The sequence below is a fragment of the Mesitornis unicolor genome, unplaced genomic scaffold (genome assembly GCF_000695765.1).
Source record: "Mesitornis unicolor isolate BGI_N332 unplaced genomic scaffold, ASM69576v1 scaffold44287, whole genome shotgun sequence".
NCBI classification, from domain to species: Eukaryota; Metazoa; Chordata; class Aves; order Mesitornithiformes; family Mesitornithidae; genus Mesitornis; species Mesitornis unicolor.
In genome coordinates, this window is record NW_010195453.1 from 1 (window position 1) to 18,807 (window position 18,807).

General features: G+C 50.5%; 1 protein-coding gene across 1 annotated transcript; it reads right to left on the reverse strand.

The window, feature by feature from the left end:
* Positions 1-45: 45 nt before the first annotated feature.
* Positions 46-15,323, reverse strand: DENND2C (DENN/MADD domain containing 2C). The gene is made up of 18 exons (XM_010188097.1): positions 14,524-15,323; positions 13,310-13,458; positions 12,643-12,755; positions 12,119-12,286; positions 10,171-10,267; positions 9,388-9,432; positions 7,974-8,161; positions 6,767-6,876; positions 6,235-6,304; positions 5,805-5,882; positions 4,861-5,001; positions 4,072-4,220; positions 3,495-3,672; positions 3,125-3,166; positions 2,080-2,185; positions 1,244-1,483; positions 819-905; positions 46-77 (listed from the first exon to the last, which is right to left on the reverse strand). The coding sequence occupies exons 1-18, from the start codon at positions 15,321-15,323 to the stop codon at positions 46-48; spliced, it is 2,793 nt and encodes a 930-aa protein (XP_010186399.1).
* Positions 15,324-18,807: the final 3,484 nt, after the last annotated feature.

An 18,807-nucleotide genomic window follows, 5' to 3' on the forward strand; every position in this document is an offset into this window, starting at 1 on the left:
CCACCCCCCCCAGCACCCCCGCTCTGCTGGCCCGCAGCAGCGCCTTCATTTCTTCTGAAGAAATTTCATCTTGCTTCCTACAGAGAGAAACAATAAAAACAAAACATTAGGAACCAGAGACAACCAGATGTAAACAAAAGGAACACCAGTGCACGAGTGCATATTAGAAGGGTGGTTGTAGGGCAGAGAGGTTCTCCTGCACCTCTGCTCTTCCCTGCTCACACCACAGCTGCAATCTTGTGTCCAGTGCTGGGCCGCTCACTTCAAGAAGGACAGGAACTGCTTGAAAGAGTCCAGCAGGGCCACAAGGATGATTGAGGGAGTGGAGCATCTCCTGCTGAGGAGCGGCTGAGGGAGCTGGGGCTCTTGAGCCTGGAGCAGAGGAGACTGAGGGGTGCCCTCATTCATGGGGATCAATTTGGAAAGGGCAGTGTCAGGAGGAAGGAGCCAGGCTCTGCTCTGGGATGTCCAATGCCAGGACAAGGGGCAATGGTCCCAAGCTGGAGCACAGGAGGTTCAAGCTGAATATGAGGACAAACTGCCAGTGTGAGGGTGGCAGAGCATGGCCCAGGCTGCCCAGAGAGGTTGTGGAGTCTCCTTCTCCGGAGACACCCAAAGCCCTGGCCGTGTTCCTGTGTGACTGCTCTGGTGATCCTGCTCTGGCAGGGGTTGCACTGGATGAGCTTGCGATGTCCCTTCCAACTCCTAAGATTCTGTGAGGCAAATAATGGGCTCTGCTCTCTTTTGCATGCAATTATTTGTTCAATAGATAAAATAATTAAAAAAAAAACAAAAAAAACCCAAAGGTGTCCCCTTACCAAGACTGCGAAGGATTTTGTTCACTCCAGTTGGTTCTGTCTCTGGAATTCGCTCCAAGTACTCCAAGGCACGGGCCTCAAAAAGGCCTAAAGAGAAAAAAAATACATTAGAAACAATCACTCAGCCAGATGAGCTATTCCATCTTCTAGCGTGTGGCATCTCACATCATTAGCAAGGAGGTTACAAAAGGGCAATGGGGCATGTTATGGAACCTGCAGGATCAAGTCCAGAAAGGAGAGATGCAAAAATTCTTTGCTTCACAAGATGAATTCTGTTGAGTAATTCGAAGGGCACGGAGCCGGTACACACGTAACATGCCCACAGGGTAGCTTGCCAGGACGAAAGGTTTCCAAAGAGTCATAGTCACACAACATTACACTTTGACAGTGAGTTTGTAAAGGAAGAAAGTGAGACCAAACCTCACCTTTGACCACGTTCTTGCTCAACTCTCGATCCTGAATGAACCCTGCAAACATCTGCGTTTCCATGAAGAAGTGCAAGAAATGGCGCACGTTGCGCGACACGTGAGATTTACAGAACAGCTCCCGCTGAAACACCCGCTCCCCCTTCTCCGTGACGTTCATGTGCAGGGAGTAGTGTCCAACGATCTCCACAAAGAACTGCACAAAAGCTTCCGAGACCAGGGAGTTGAGAGGGATGTCACCTGTGAAGAGGAGCACAGTGGAGACCTCTCCTCTACCCTCATCACTTGGACATCATTAGACTCCTAACAGTCTAAGTTTAATTCTCTTAAAGGATAAGGCAAATTACAAACCACAGACCCACTGAAAAACCAACTTAATCACTTCTGATGGGCACGGAATTACAAAATCTGCTGATGCCGTTGTCTTGAGCCACTCAATGCTTTGGAAAATTCTCCCACTTATCTGATCAGTTATGTAGAAAACAGTTCAGTTTTGAAAATGATCTGTCAGATTACCCTTCAAATACAGAGACCTGCTGCATTCTCTGTTTAAGACGAGGCATCCTCTCTGCCATTTTAGAAAAATTAAAGAAAACTCAAAGCATGGGAACTGGTGTGATTGGCCCAGAGAGAACCAGGGCTCCAGACGTACTGATTGAGAAAAGAGGAACAACTTGGGACACCAGACTGCTTTCTAACACACTCACAAGACGTTCTCAGCAAGGAAAACAGCTTTCTATAATATCACTTCCTAATGTGTATTTACATTTCCTCATTTTTATATCATGGAAGCTGTAGAGCTTTGCCACTGTGAGAACACTTTTCCACAGCAGTACCTTGTGCATCACTCTGCTCATGGGATAGGATTTCACTTCGTTCTTCCAAGATTTGTACAAGCGCAGCCTGCAGTTTATGAGGCAGGATCTCGTCTTCATCCGACACCTAAAGAGAAAAGTGGCCATGAAAGCATTTTTGCATTTTATCTATCATCAACAGAACCTTCTCACTGTGAACAGATGAGAAATACTTGTAACATGCCTAGAACAATTAGAGGGCAGTTACTCTGTGGTACGCTGTATCTCGGTGCAGACAATGCACTTGTCTTGCAGCAAGAGAAGTGAAAAACATTTGCTCAGCACCCTCCAGATACGTGCAATTAGTGTCACACACACAACCAGCCAACACAGACCAACGCGTGCTGTAGCACTACACAGACTCAGGCTTATTACACCAGTGATAAAACACACAGGAACAACAGAAGTCTGCTGAGAAAACATGACAAGTCTCAACGTTACGGTTAAAAACCCCCGATGCTTTAATACCTTTCTCCAGTTGCAGGCTGCAATGCAAAACAGAACAGTAAGGCGAGGAAAAGGAGATGCAAACACCCTCCTGAACTAGTAATGCTTCAGTACATTACAGCCACTCGTTTGGTGACGAGGGAGCACATGAGGTAAAGTGGTAATTTGTCTGCTAGACCATCACTCCTGGAAAAACCAAATAGCCCAAACCCAGTAACCACAGCCCCGCTAGGTGAGAGGAGAAAGCCCTGGACAAGCACACAAAGACAGCCAAAAAGAGCGAAGAATCCTGGAGGTCCACTTCACATCATGAACCAAGTGTCTGCTCTCAAACCCAGCTCTGATAAGCAGCACCTTTGGCTTTGCAGAGCTCTGTACTTTGTGCAACCTCAATCTTGCAACAAGGATTTGTAATCTTGTTGCCCTCTCTCTTGACCAGAAAGGGATGCAAGGTATTTCTTCAGCCACTGGAATCTGCATACAAATACCAGCTTTTGCTGATATCTTGCTTTCATTTCCTTCCAGTGATGCCTTTTCCTGGCATACAACCACAAGTGAGTGGTACTGCTATTTCACTCACCTCTTGCAAGAACTTGTCAGCACAAAGATCAACAATCAGAACCTGGGGAAAGATGCACAAAACACAGTGACTCTTACAACCAGGTACCTTGCTGTGCAGAAATAAAATACTTTTGTTTTCCTTTTTTGAAATTTCCCCGGTGGCAGGGGACATCACACACGTAACACAAGTTTTGAGTAACTGCAGCCCGTCTGTAAGAACAGCGAACGTTATTTATCTTTAACAGTGGAACTCCCCGATGCATATTTGGCAAGTTCAACAACTGCCCCAGAAAGGTGTAAGAGTTCATATCCCGACAGAAGATTGTTCCAGAGACATCAGGCTCACACCACTGACGTTGTCCCTCCTCTGCGCTCCCCTTGATACTCACCTCTTCTATGGGCAGGTCCCGGAGCTGTGGTAACGAGCAGGAGAGAATGCCAATTAAGAACGGGGTCGGAGAGCACGCAATATCAATCATAGAAGTGGGCAGGACTGGGATGTAGGTGTGTTGCCAAGTGAAGGGATAGAGGGTTGCAACTGCGGCATGGCCGCATTTAGACAAAGTGCTAGAAAGGCAAGAGAAGCACAGTGGATTGTCAGTGTCTCGTTCAGCACTCGGCTACAGACAGGTTAGAAATGCTCAGGGAAAACGTAACTCACACACATTGTTTGTGCAACAGCAGAAGCCCCATGCAACCGCTTTAAAGTCAGTTATGGGGAGCCAGGAATAGCTTCAACCCAGACTAAAGCGGTAAAGGAAACATTCCCTCATCTGCTCCTGGGTAAAGAGCGTGCTTCAAATTCTAAGCGTGCACATGTTTCTGTGGGAAGTCTGCAAAAAGCTTTTAAATGTGACTACTTAAAGTTAGACGAGCCTGCACATGAAACAGGCCCAAACAGGCCCAAACACAGAAGAAAACAGAGTATCCCTCAGAAAGAACCGGTCACTCAGACTCATTTTTCACCTTAAGTTGTCAGCAACAAAGATCACTCTCCTTTCCAGCAGGAGAGAGGCAAAGACCCGAATCGTGTGAGAGACGCTCAGACACTTGAACAGGCATTCGAAGTCAACGTGTTCGAGCCGAGAATCCAAGGGACGGCAGAGCTCCATCACCTGCGAGCGAGCAGAGAGCAGAGCGCTGAGGAGGCTGCGAGGGCTCCTCACCACCGCAACCCCACGGCCTGGGCATCGCAGGACTCCCAGGCCTTAAAAAGGTCCTTAAAAAGCAGGGAATCAATGGCTCCTACAGCAGACGATGCAACAGGAAGCTGGTTTCCCCCTCAGTTCAAGAAGGACAGGGAACTGCTGGAGAGAGCCCAGCGTAGGGCTACAAAGGCTCTTCTCGGTGACAAACAATGATAGGACAAGGGGTAACGGACACAAGCTGGAACACTTGAAGGTTCCACTTCAATTTGAGAAGAAACTTCTTCTCAGTGAGGGTGACAGAGCACTGGAACAGGCTGCCCAGAGAGGTTGTGGAGTCTCCTTCTCTGGAGACATTCAAAACCCGCCTGGACGCCTTCCTGTGTAACCTCATCTGGGTGTTCCTGCTCCGGCAGGGGGATTGGACTGGATGAGCTTTGGAGGTCCCTTCCAATCCCTGACGTTCTGTGATTCTGTGACAGCCTCCCTTTGGACTTCAGGATATTACCTTCAGACTAATTATTTACAGGCTGCATCACTCTACAGCACAAAGTGTGGCTGTGCCCCGGAGACACTTGGACACAGGAAAGCCAGCCCCAGTTTCCCTCACCTCGTCTCCTGCTCCCGGCAGGAAACTCCTCACAGCAATTGTGCGCCCAGGAGCTGGGAAAGGGGCCTCCATCACACTACGCATGAACGGGTGCACCAGGGCTGGGGACAGCTCTCGCCTCTTCTCCACTTCGTCTAAAATCTGCAAGAAAATACATCGGGCACTGCTTCAACACCTGCTGGTGCCCTGAGGAGATACGAGCCCCTGTTAGAGCATCCTGTGCCACAGCTACACGTGCAGGCTCCAGCACAGGTTCGCAGACCTCTCCCCCATTGCTTGGGATCCCTGTGAAAGCTCCTCTCAAACACCTGAACAATCAAATGGGAACAATTACCCATGAGTACAACTCTCCATTCTCAAATCCAGACTCCTGCTACTGCAAAGAAATGTCTCATATGTGCTAATCAGATTCTCATGACTAGTTAGAGGAGTAAGAAGAGCAACACCCCATCCTCCTTCCCCCTAAAAAACCCACATCTTTCTGAAATACTGTTCTAGAAACTCTGTGCTCCAATGATCAGAAATCAGCTTTCATCATAAGCTTGCCCCTGCATTCTTCTGCAAAAGCTGCCCTTTACCTGTAATGGCTTTACCCAGTCTTTACCTTCTTATCTACTCTCCTTGTGGTGCCAGGAGAAACAAGCTGAGGTCCACCCCCCACCCTAAACTGATTTTCATTTCCAAGTCACGAAAAAAGAGGATGAAGGGGCATCATCCCAGGTGAAGCATTTGCTGAAGCCTTTGTGTGGGCTGACAAGTCTCAGTTCTAGTGTCACTTTATTTGCCCTGTCAAAGCAGAGGTGGCAAGGGAGCACCGCTCTGCTGCGGTGAGTTATGATCGCTAAGCGATTCCAGACTGGACAGAAGCAGCCAGTTCCTTTCTGGAGCTTGCAGGCTGTCAGACACTCAATCTGGTGAGAAGCACCAGGCGCTCCCCGCCTCACCTTGGAGAAGAGGTTGAAGCAGCCCAGGCGGCTCACGATGCAGTACACCTCGGGAAGGCGCTTCCCTTTCCCTTCTGGCTGAAAGGCAACAGGAACAGTTGATGAGAACAGGGATGCAATAAAGAACCCAGCACCCACGGAGCAGCTGATTTGCACAATTCCCTCTGCTGTAGCTCCCTCTGCATTTCTGGCTTAAAAGATTCCTGAGGAATGACCAGACCCAGGAGCTGATTTCATGTCCAAAGCCCACTGTGCTCTATTGCTGGGCACCATCCTGCTCCCTCCCTCACACATGCAAAGGGCTGGCAACCTCCACAGCAGCACAGGCACCACGTAACCCACATGGGAAACTGCTGCTGCCACACATCCTGCACTTGACTGTGCTTGTACCAATGCATTCTTCACACCCACCCAACACACAGATGCTTACCAGGAGCTTCTTACAGTACCCAAACCAGCGGCCACCATCCTCGCCCGTCAACACAAAAGAAAATGTTTCACTGGGGACCAAAGAACAGTCAGTGTTAAATTCACCACGCAATCCAGAGAAGAGACTGACAAACAAAGCACACAAACTACCAGCCGTTCCCTTTCTGAGGGACCCCCTGCCGTGGTTATCTCTGTTCAGTGTAAAACCCTGCAGCCCTTGGGCTCTCACTGACCTACTGCAGCTCTCTTCCTTCCCAGCTGCTTCTCCTGCCAAGGAGCAGCCGCCAGCCCCAGGAGCTGCCCTCGAGCAGGTGCTGCAAACCTCCTTCCTACAGGAAAGACAGTGCTCGGGCAGAAGCAGCACTTCTGAGCCCACCTCCATGCCTCCTCTTCCCTGTCACAGGGGTCAGGGACTCAGCCCTTCCCATTTTTCCCTGCTCTGGCTGCAGCTCCTCTGGTTCAGGAAACTGGCACACACCTAAGCTCCCAGCATTGCCCGTTTCAGGCCCAAGTATTCAAAATCAAGTCTTTACCTTTTAAGGTTTGATGCAGGAAACCAGTCTTTGGGATCGGGAAAGCAGAATTTGGGAATGACCTTTAGCCTCTCTTCAGTATCCTTTGACTGCCTGAAGGGATGTTCCGGCTGGAGGGGTAACACATGCATTTGAAGTCACTGAAGCATGACGCACAGCTGCAGCATTAAAACAACAGGAGACAGCATCTTCCTGACACTTCCAAAAGCTGGACCATCAGCACAGGTACAGCAGAACATGCTCTGACTGTAACTGACTCCCAGTCCCCTCCTGCATCTCTCCTGCTGCTCGGACCTTTGTAAAACTACCCAGCGAGTGAGGATTTACAGGCATGGCCAAGTCTATTGGGGAATGAAGCCAGAGCTGACCCCGCACATGAGAGTTGTGTCAGCTCGCCTCGGTTCTGTTCCTAGGAGATTTGAAGACACCACGAGGAACAGGAAAAAGGTCGGGTTGCAATGTACAGATCACTCGTAATTCAATTGTGAAAGCAGCGCATCTGAATCACACGTTCGTTACCCTGCGTGGGCTCAAGTCAAATCCTTCCAAGACTACAGGACAACTTTCCATGCTCAAAACTTTTCAGAAGGGGCAAAAAGAACCTTTTCAAATAAGAGAGATCCCATTTAAGTGGGAAATGCCCCTGGCAAGAGGAAAGTTGATTTCATAAAGCTGATTTTAGACACTGTACTCTCAGTCAGTGCATCTAAGTTATTCCAGTGTTGGAAGCTGTGACACCACGAGGGAGTGGTTAGAACAGTGCAGCACTTTCACAGAGTAACAGTTGTACAAAAGCTTCGACGTCCTTGGGCACGCAGCCCAAAGAAGAGGGTGACAAGCAGATTACTCGGAAGCAAGGCTATTTTTAGAAGGGAGACAAATCTGTGACCAGAACACCTCCATAATTACTGGGCAACGTTTCCTGCAAACTTCCAACGTGACTGACTGTCCCGTATAAAGTCTCTCATCAAAACACTTGAATTTGAGCAGAGGATAAATAAACACTGAGGAAATAAGTTTTTTTGTTAGTGCATCTATAGAAGCCAGTAAACAGCCATGGCACAGTTGGGTCTGACTGTCTGCTAGGGCAGCAGGAAAAGAACAATGCACTTCCCTTCCCGGGGGCACACTGAGGGGCTGCAGCAGGGAAAAGCTAGATCTGGTTACATTGCTTTCTTTTTGGGGCAGGTTTCCACGCAGGTCCTACCTTGCTGGGAAACTGCTGTATGATCTGCGGTGTGTACGTCACCTCAGACGCCTTCTTGTGCAGCGACACCACCACGAACAGCTCAAACAGCTGCTGCTCCTGGAGCTCTATCAAATCCCTCTCCAAGGTCTGGTAGTGCGGGTTCCTCTTGGACGTGGGCTGCACCTGCAGCAGGTGCCTGTGTTGACCTGAAGAAAGGAACAAATCCCAAACCAGCCCGTGGCTATCATGGCCACACAGGACACAGGAGAGGCATCGTCACCACCTTTAGACCAGGGAGAGGAGATGGGTGCATTTGCCTAACACCACCACTGCGCTCCACAGGACTCGGACGTCAGTGTCAGCTCCTGGAGCACAAAGCTGTGCAAACACAGGAGTCCCACCTCGCAGCAGCTCTGCCAAGCTCCCTTGACTGACAGCCGGCGTTCTCCTGCTGTCCTGACACCCTTTCCACACATCCCGGAGCACAGGGGGGAAGCCCAGCCCCACCAGTTCGGCAGTTGCCAGCCCTCATGCTCTGTAAAGCGGCACGGGCATTCGAGAGAGACAGAGCCGCTTTCCTGGCCAGGACACCTCCAGGCTGGGACATCCTGACAGGCTGTGCAGCCTTGCAAGCACAGGCACGGCACCTGACGTCAGGAATTCCTGTGGCCCAGGCACCATGACACATTCCAGACACTTTGGAAACAACTCTTAAATCGGGCAGTGACTCAGCCACTGTATTTCTGCAGAGACTTGTCACTCTCCATTAATCGCCTTACCATAAAAACTTGCAGTTACCCTATTCGCTCCAAGTTAAGGCTTCTGTGCGCTTCCCTCCAAGTAAACGAAATGTCTCAAAGAACTATGCTGGTCCTGTTCGCTAGATGCTTGCTTAGAGACATGGCAGAGTCTCATTAGGGCTGCTGGCCAACCATTACCATTTCACATCCAAACCCTACCAGCACAGAAACTAAGACTCCTTTGGTCCTTCCCACACCAGCTAAAACCAAGGGGGTATTTCAAGTCTAGTTTGGGCCTACGAACAAACTCGGGACTGTGGAAGCAGACAAATAACCAAGTGATTTCTACTCAGAGGAAAAGGTATTTCACAACTTTGTATGTATAATACAGAACCAAGGGAAGGAAGTAGGGGTGATCGAGGGACAATCTCCTGCAAGACATATTTCAGTTCAGTGTGATTGAATCTACTTCTAGCAACTGGCAGATTAATGGCAGCAAACCTCAAGGACCCAGAAGCAGCAGAAATAGAGGTTGATTTGCCTCAGCAACAGCTCCCACCCTCGGTCATGCTTAGACCTTCCCTTTCGCTGCCTCGGCAGAAGCCACAACTTGTCAGTGTGCTCATCCCACTAGAGCCTTAGCCAGATACGTAGGGCTGTGGGGACAGGACCAGCCCCTGTGATTCACTCACTTTTTGGTGGATTTTCCGTATCGCTTTCGTTCCCGCTGGTTTCACCTGAAACACACACAGCTTTCACTTATCAGCCATGCGGAAGGAAGATGGGCAACACCCAAAGTTGGGAAAGAGACCGAACATTAGACTCATCAGAGCAACATCCCTCAGGGCTGCCCACCTATCCTGCTCAAAAAGCATCACCAAGAGCAGCCGGCACTGGCAAACGTGCTACAACAGTAAAGTTCAAAAAGCACAGTTTGTATCAAGTCACTGTTTCCAGTAAACCACCTGCAGGTCAGCTGAACACAGGCAAAGAACAGAAACCAGGTGGTTACTTGATGCTGCTAGAAAAGTTTACAGAGCTGCTGAACAGAATGTATTATAAATAAAGACCATACCACAGCTACAAATTCAGAAGAACACAAGAATTTCACTTTAGAGAGACAAAAGTGATGAGCAGAGTAGCCAGAGGTAGTTGTCTTGCCAAGTAGCTCTGTGGGGAATTTTTGGGTTTGTTCTGCTTTTTCGAAAAAGCTCTTTTAACCCAGCTCTTCAGGCTCGGATCATAGTGGAATTTTCCATACGTGACTGTATTAAACTTGGGCAAGCATTCCCAACCCTAGCAGTGCCGAAAGCTCAACAATTCCAGCTGCAAGAAGAAGGGTTTGGCACTGCTGAATCAGCTCAGCGTGAGCTGCGGGAGGTGGCAGTGCCTGGCCTCAGGCAGCCCCGGCCGTGCAGGAGCTGTGCGGCCCACGAGGCTCCTGGCAAAGGGAACGGCCCTGGGGACCTCCGTACCTTTCACTGCAGGTGCTTCCCTCCCAGCAGGGCTGAGCAACTTCACCCTCTTCTTTCCACGCTTTGAATCAAAGATCTCCTGGATCTTCAGTACCAGCTGAAATCCAAAGCAGATGCAGACGTTAACGTGGGGGTCCAGAAAAGGGTCCAGCTGGACCAGGACTGCAGCCCAGCAGTACCACTGAGCACCACAACCCTTGGGCGAGGACACTTTCCAAAGCACCACGTCGGGCACAGAACAAGGCTGCTCTAAGCACAGGTCTTGTCCCAGGGTAGTTTGCTAAAACGTAAGGATTATGTACTTTGTTTGCAAAGGTGAAGAAAGGGACGGGGACAGAATCACAGGTCTATGCTGCAGGGACACCACCGAGCTGGTCCACTGGAAGAAAAACTGGAAAAAACCATAGCCCTAAGCTACAGACACGAAAGAAGGGTCAGCATTTAGACATTCCAAGTTCATGCTGTTAACCTTCCTTCCACTGCTCACAATGGCCTTAAAACCCAGGTCCTCAGGCTTCCTGTTACTTCTGTCACTGCCCCCCCGCAGCTGCCAGGGATGCAGCGCTGCAGTGCGCCTGGGTTCTGCGCGTCCACACCGGCTGTGCCCTCCCTGCGCAGGAGGATTCACACGAGACGCAGTGAGCAGGTCAAGTTCATTCTTGTCTCAAGTCAGATTCATTAAATGCTTCCACTGAATGTAGGAGGGTGGGGCCCAGCCGTTTGTCACCACAAATACTGCATAAAAAGGAAGATATTCAGCAAGAGAACCTGTTTTTCAGCTCAAGCCTTTTACCTCCAGCTCAGCAAACAAGGCTTAGGCTCTTCTCCTTTTCAGATCTATTTCTCCCCATTTTCTGCTGTAGCCCGTTTTCCTAACACGATGAGGCTGCACCACAGGAAGCAGCCCACAGCAGAAAGCAGAGCTTCTGCAAAATCTCTCTTTTTCCCCCTCTACCATCCAGCCTTACCTAGAGCATTTCTATTTCTGTTCTGATTTCTGTGCAGTTGAGTCACCACTGAAAGATGCTGGGTGTGTTTAAGGCAGCTATGTGTTTCTTAAGCAATAAGTAAGTTTTTTTCTTTTAGACTCCAATCCTTTTCTCTACCTCTCAAGCAATCTTGGCTCAATTCCCTGTGAGCAACGAGAGTAAAGTGAGCTTCCTGCACGTAAATTGTTACCAGACTTTTGGAATAGGTTTGCTTTCCCCGCTCCAAATGAAAGATACTCTCCGTCACAGTGTTTTTATAATCTTGCCATCTCCTTCCTGATTTTCCAGGCCTAGTTGTTCTAAAAGCACGTACAGAAGTTGCTTGTTACTCTAAAGTATTTAACAATTGAAAAGTATTTTGCAGCTGTCCAGCTCTACCTCACAGTCTTGTGCAATTTCAGCAAATACACCCAATTTTCATAAGAAATGAAGATCTGCAGAAGTGAAATGATTTTACCATGGCAGAAGTCAGTTGTTGCCACTGCCACAACTGGAATTTGAGTCCTGGGCACACAGGGCCACACGCAGAGTGCTGCAGCTGCGCTGTCCTAGAGCTCATGCTGCACGCCACCACTGAGGGACAGGAGCTGCCAACCAGTTCTGGTGTCCAAAAGGATTCCCAAGGTATCCACTGAGAGTTACGAGGGCTCTGTCGCAAAGGTGCATCGAGAGCCTCTCTCACCGCTCTGTCCTCAGAGGCGTATCCGCCCTGCACACAGGTGGAGGAGCGGCCAGAGGCAGCAGAGGGGAGAGCTGTACGAAGGTGCTGTGAAATGCACTTGTCCCTAAAAGCTGCTCTGCACCGTTAAACTATGAAACAGCCGCAAAGGGACGTTCCTGACAGCAGGTGCCAGACACGCAGCTCCATGTCCACTTACAAAGCACTCAGAAGGTGCTAGGCAAAGCAGCAGGAGTTTGAAATGCCATGCAAGAAGCAATGATTGATGGTTAAACCTTACCCAGGGCAAGTTCTTTCTCCTGCTAGCAGCCTCTACTGCTCGGAACAGCTTCCACTCGGTCAGTGTGACAGGCAGGCTTGTGTCCTTCACCATTTTCCCTTGGAAACTTGACTGGAAGGGCTTTAGCTCAAGAGTCTTGCAACTGAGGAAGGGAGGTTTTGGGGGAGGCTAAAAAACATAATCAGAAAAGGGATAAACATGGGATTAAGCTCTGGTCCGAGCTCAGAGACAAAGGAGTCAGAGTACAAATGATAAATGTCCTGCAGCCTCCTGCTCTGCCAAGATCTCCATCCCACTCCACACACTCAAGCATCTCATCAACACTCTCTTGTTCCTTTACTCCTTAGCAGCTTAATCAGCAGCCATGGCAGTTCATTATCATTTACATTAATAATGAACAATTAAAAAAATAAGGAAAACCAGTGATATAACAGTGGGGAATGTGGGGCTGGGGGGGCACAAAACAGGGCCCTCGTGAGGATGACTCTCTGTAAATGAGTGACCATTTAATCCCCTCGCTCTACCTTGGGAGCTCTGCTGGTGCTCCGGGGGGGTGGTGGCTTCCAGACAGATGGGACCTTCCACAGGGGTAAGGGCAGTGCTCTGATATCTTCATAGGGGTTCTCTTTTGCAGGACCTGGAAAAAGCATTGGACAGAGGATTCATGAATGGAGATGACGTCCTGCATTCCCACATGGGATGCAAGCAGCGAGAGCGTGCAGTTGTTTGCCAAGCTTTAACGGGGTCTCAGAGAGACCTGTTTTAAGATGGATCAGATTTCCACCACTCAAAGATGCTTCTAACCCACTACCATCAACTTGGCAAACTGTACATGGACTCAGCAAAACAAAACTCTGTTACCACTGCAGAGAAAGTAGCCCCATTGCAAAGCAGCTCATTCTGCCAGTGTTCACACAGATCTCTGTGCAGCACTCGAACGAAGCATTGGAAGGGCTAATAAAGAAATTAGTTTAGCACAGGCCAATTCTAGCAACCTTCCACGACATCTGAAATCAGGCTGTTCACGCACAGATAATTACTAACATCAACAAAGGACCCCAGATCGGGAAGACCTTAAAACTCATGAGTTGGAAAGGGCCTCAATGCATTCGCATCTTCATCCCTCCCTCCCCAGCAAACTTGCTACCCTTAAATAAAGTGAGTGCATCCCACAGCAGCACAGGCACATACAGATAATGTCCTCGTAGATGTTGTCTTCCGACTGCGTGTAGACGAGCCTGGATCCTGCAGTGCCGTTTGTCTCTTCTCGCAGTCTGTGGGAGCTGGTGGTTGCCATCCGGTTGCGGAAGCCCTGGATGTCCTCAAACTCAAAAGATTTCCTAGAGGAAAACCAGTGTAACTTCTTCTAAAGGCACCAGTGAGTTGCTGCCTCCAGTCCACACAGAGCGTGGTCCTCCTTGGGGCCACGAAGCACATGGATGCTCCACTCTGGGCTCTCTGATCTCCCAGTGTTGGAGTTTAACCCCAGCCGCAGCTCAGCCCCACGCAGCCACTCGCTCCCGCCCAGTGGGATGGGGGAGAGAATCAGAGGGGTGATAAATCATGTGGGTCAAGATAAAGGCAGTTTAACAGGTAAAGCAAAAGCTGTGCAGGCAAGCAAAGCAAAATCAGGCATTCATTCACTGCCTCCCATTGCAGGCAGGCGTGCAGCCATCTCCAGGTTAGCAGGGCTCCACCACGCGTAACGGCGACTCGGGAAGACAAATGCCCTCACTCCGAACATCTCCCCCCTTCCTCCTTCTTCCCCCAGTTTTGATTGCTGAGCATGACACCACATGGTGTGGGATATCCCTCTGGTCAGCTGGGACATCTGCCCTGGCTGTGTCCCCTCCAGGTTCTTGCCCGCCCCAACCCTGCTCGCTGGTGGGGTGGTGCAAGCAGCAGCAGCAAAGGCCTTGATGCCCAGCAGCGGGCACCGCTCAGCAGTAACTCAAATATTGGTGTGTTATCAATATTATTTTCAGTAAAAATCCAAAACATAGCACCACACAAGTTACTATGAAGAAAACTAACTCTATCCCAGCCAAAACCAGCACACCAAACGAGTCCTGCTCACTCACTCTGGGAGATTTGTAAATTAAAAATTAAGTCAGAGGCTCCATGGCCAGGCACATTCCAAGCAGGCACGGCGAGTCCCATCCTGTCACAGAGACAGGAACCCAAAACACATTTACCAGACTAAACACGAGATTATCAGCAGCAAAAGCAGCGCGTACGCAATGCTGGCAAGGGGACACTTTCATCCAGGAACATCCTCTCCCCATCAATGGAGGCAGCGCCAGCACAAGCACCTCCACAAGGACATAAGGGCAAGCAAGCTCTTTGAACCCATCTGGAAACTGCTCTAAGAAAACGCTTCAGATGTGAGAGATGAATTGGTGTACCTCTGGGCTCTCCCTCTGATCCTCCTGCTGGCGAGTCTCTTCTCAGGATTGTTGGAGGATGACACTGAGTCTCTTCCACGTTGCTTTTGCAGGGGAGCTTCCCTGGTAGTGCTGGCATTGCTACAGCTACTGGCACCCTTCTCTGCAAGATAGCGGAAAGTCCTACGGGGTTTGGGTGGTGGGGCAGCAGCTGGATCCTCCTCCTGCCCCTCAGCCTCACAGTAAATGTTTTTCAAGCTCCTCTCTGCCCTGCAGAGAGAGTCCACTCCTTTGACTTTAAGTTCTCTTTGCGTGGAGCCACAGCTCCCTCGCGTCCTCTGAAGGTCCAAGGGAACTGGTGGGGCTTTGCCAGGCAGAGGGGGATCTACCCTCCTCCACAGCGCTTGTGAGGTATAGAAGTTACCTGGGGGCAGCGTGGGCCCTGGGTTCGGGAAGCCCGCTTGCCGCTCTCCCTTCTCCTTGGCTCGGGAAGTTACGCTGCACGCACAGGGCTGGAGGCCGTCACAGGCATCAGTCTGCAGGCAGCTCCCTGCATCTTCCCTGAAGTCCAAACCCAGGCTCTTTGGATCTTTGGACCCAGTCCTTCTGCTCTTCTCTGCATGTTCTGGCTTCACTTTGGACAGGACATCGCAGCTGGGATCGTACTTAACTCCGAAGTCCTGTTTCTCCTTGCTGGAGCACCCTCGTGTCCTCCCCTCCCACTGGGAGATTTTCTGTTTGATGTTGCGGCAGTGGCTCCGGGAGAGGGTCTGCACAGCAGAGCGGGAGAAGCTACCGTCCACTGACCCTGCTGGGTGCATGGCAAGTGCCAGTGTGCTTACAAACACCCCATCTCCAGCCCTGCCCACGTCCACCCGCGTCCTGCACGCATCGAGCTGCAGGAGACTCCAAAGCACCCAGGGGTGTCAGCTCTGCAAGGACTGCCTGCTAGCACGACCTGCGGGCAAAAAGGAGAAAAGAACCATCAGCTGCACCCCAACCACCAGCTGCACCCCAACCACCAGCTGCACCCCAACCACACACACATCAGCTGCACTCCAACCGCACACACCACCATCAGCTGCACCCCAACTGCGCGCACCACCAGGAACTCCCAGCTGCACGCTGGCAATCGCTGAGGAACATTCATTCCTCCTCAGATCACACGTTCAAGACCAGCTTCCAGAGCACGCTCCCCACAAAGCCTGCTCCTGTAGCACACATCTGGGAGGGCTAACAAAAGGATGTAGAGGTCTCACTGGCTTAAAAAATAAGCAAAACACCACAAGAACAACAAAACACAGCCAGGGATCCCAAGGGTCCAAACTCAAGGAATTTAATTGAAGGGACAGGAACACAGCAGCACGGTCTGACTGCAGCAGAGCACTCGGTTTAAAGCACCGATGTTCCCTCCTGCTCAGTCCTGCTCCGCCAGCCACAGCCCTGAACGGCATCTTCCAAAATAACCTTCTGAGGAGGAGGAGAAGAAGAATGCGGCTCTTCACCTGCCCAGGCTTGCAAGGCTGCTATCAAGAACTAGGCGCTGAATCTAAGCTCATCGCGTGAGACAGGGCAAGGGCAGAGACCGACCTTCAGTGGAGGGAGCAGGCTGGGGTGGTCTGATCCAAGCTGTCACACTCAGACACAGTCAGAGAGGCCAAAAAGCCTGGCAGCCAGCACTGCTTCTCTCCCGATCTCTCCTCCAGTGGCTCCACTGTGCTTCCCAGTATTTCCAGAGAAGCCAAATTTATCACCCCTACTGCATTAGCACTGACGGCAGCTCGGTGCAGTCAAGCATACTGAACTATTTCATTGAAAGCAGTAGCTTTGGGCGAAGATAATGAAATAATTTCTAGGCAAAGTATCGCACATTTCTCCCAAAAGACAGCCTCTCAGATCCATACTGTTTGAAGACAGCTTCCATATCTTTATCCAAAGCAGAAGAATGAGGCACATTCACACCACGTGATAGGTGGCCCTGACTCTTTTTCCAGTTCTGAAAGCCAATGCACGCTAAGCATTTTCCATGCAACCTCTCAAGACAACGCTGTTTCCTGACACCACACGCTCAAGGAGAGAATGCTGCCAGCGCTGGTCAGCAATAAAACCCTCTCTGATGCCGAGGTCAAGCCCACCTACCCCAGGTGCTGCTCCCCTGCAACTCCCCTTACCACACTCACGCCGGCAGCAGATCAGCTAAACCAAGGCACCAACACAGCACCTCACCTTACCCTGCTGCACAGCAGGCACAAGAACACGCAACTCACTCACTTGGCAAGCCCACGTGGTTCTGAAGCAACCTCTTACTCCTTTTACAACCGCCGTGCAGCTCTGTGAGCTCATGAGACCTCCTTGTCACCGAGCTTCCTGTGCTGGTAACAAATAAAGGGCAGTTTCTGGTCTTCTGAAGCCTAGGGAAGCTGCCAGCTCAGTCGTGGAGGGGGAGAGGACGGCCAGCACAGCAGCAAGGACTCCCTCCAGTCTTCTCAGCTACTTCCATTCTGCTCAGCTCCAGAACAGACCTGAAGCTTTTCTGAACAAAACTGTCGTGCTGATGCCCAGGAACACTCGGGCAGTACCAAACAAGCAGATTTTATATCAAAATAAGTAACACTTCAGGAATGCGGCATGCTTAGTCATTTCCATCTTGATACAAAGCAACTCTAGCTCACATCTCATGCTGCGGAATGGATTCCACCTCATCGGGTACATGCAGAGCATAGCCCCTGGACACAGCTAACGGGATGCTAATCTTAATTGTGTGGCAAAAGCAGGTTAAGTCTGACCTCTACCATGGGTCCTAAAAGACTTTTATATTGATGAGAAAGATCTATCTTTATCTTTCAACTTTCAGTCATTTTCTGAAGTCATGAAATTCAACTTCTTGAAAGTAAGTTTTTGCCTATGCTAAAAAAAAAACCCTAACACTTTAAACATGCAAGCCCTGAAGGCTTTTATACCAGCAGACACATGGCCAGAACCTACAATGTACTCTTTTTGAAGCTGTTTCTTTAACCTGACTCACAGTATCTGAATGCTCAGGTTCGCAATACTGAGCTCAGGAGCTGACTCGGACACTCCCCCAGGGCTGGCTGCACCCCCCAGCAATGCTGCAGCTTCACACCAAGACCCACAGTGGGGACAGAGAGAAACTCAAACACGAGTCATCCTGGAGCCGTTCCCTGGGCAGCTGCCAGAGGTGAGATCCCAGGCTTGTCCCAGGGTCGGCCACCGTAGAGCTACGACCACTTTTACGTTACAAGGGCCACTGTAGAGAGGCTGCGTGGGGCCCCTCGCTCCTCCAGAGAGGTCTCAGCAGCTTGGGGGCAGCTGCCTCGAGAGTTTCAGAGGGTGCAGAGCAAGGCAGCCCCAGAAAACCTCAGACACACATCCAGATAAGTGTTCCCAGAGCTACAGGGAATGAGCCACATCCATACTGGAAGACTGAGCCAGGAATTTTGCCAAGCAGCAACGCACTGCACTCAGACTTCAGGATAGATCCTCCAGACAGCTCTTTCGAGAGGGAATCTCCTATGAAGCTGCTACTGCCATCCTTTATTCCCCCCATACCCTGCACACGCCTTCCCTTCAAAGCAAACTGGAGCACAAAGCCCAAGAGCCATGTTTTTTGGAGCAGGGCACCCAAAATCTCCCAGGGTCCATTTCTTCACTCACCACTCGCCGCAGAAGTTTAACTTCTAAATGCTCAGATAGTAAGCAATTCACCCAATCCTGCAACCAGCCTGACTGAGACACACCACACTGCTTGGGGAGGTCAGGACGCTGGCCAGGACGCTCCCATTACGTAGTGGAAAGCCCTGCTTAGGGCCTTTCCTCACCTGCCCCCTGCCACTGAGCACAGCTGGACCAAGCCCCGCACCTCCCCTGTGTCAGCAGAGCCTGGCAGGGCCGCACAAGGGCTCATTCAGCAGCTTCTCCTCCCTGCTGTAGCTCTGACAGCAGAAACTGCAGCCACCACTGCACAAGCACACACTTCCAGGGGCTGTTTTTCCTGCGACTCCTCTTTTACTTTTCTTCTGCCATCAGGGCTGACACAAGTCCCAGCTGTCAAGAGGAAGAGCTCCCACCATTACTGGGGCTCTATCAGTCCTGGCAGCCAGGGGACCCCTCAGTGAGGCTGCATTCAGACGTGGTAACTGGAACAGAGGGATGTACCCAGCGAACTGGGCACAAATATCTAACATTGCCTAAAACATCACAGCCTAAAAGTAAATAGTCTGCCCTGAAGAAACCCCGCACAGCGTCACGGATGGTCAGGGGCCTCCGGAGGTCACCCTGCCCACC

Excerpts from the sequence above, each read along its gene's own strand:
- DENND2C (XM_010188097.1), bottom strand. The coding sequence starts at position 15,323 with ATGCACCCAGCAGGGTCAGTGGACGGTAGCTTCTCCCGCTCTGCTGTG. Across the intron at positions 12,756-13,309 it reads CATCTACGAGGACATTATCT|GTCCTGCAAAAGAGAACCCC; the intron begins GTATGTGCCTGT and ends TGCTTTTTCCAG. Across the intron at positions 5,883-6,234 it reads GGTACTGTAAGAAGCTCCTG|CCAGAAGGGAAAGGGAAGCG; the intron begins GTAAGCATCTGT and ends GTTGCCTTTCAG.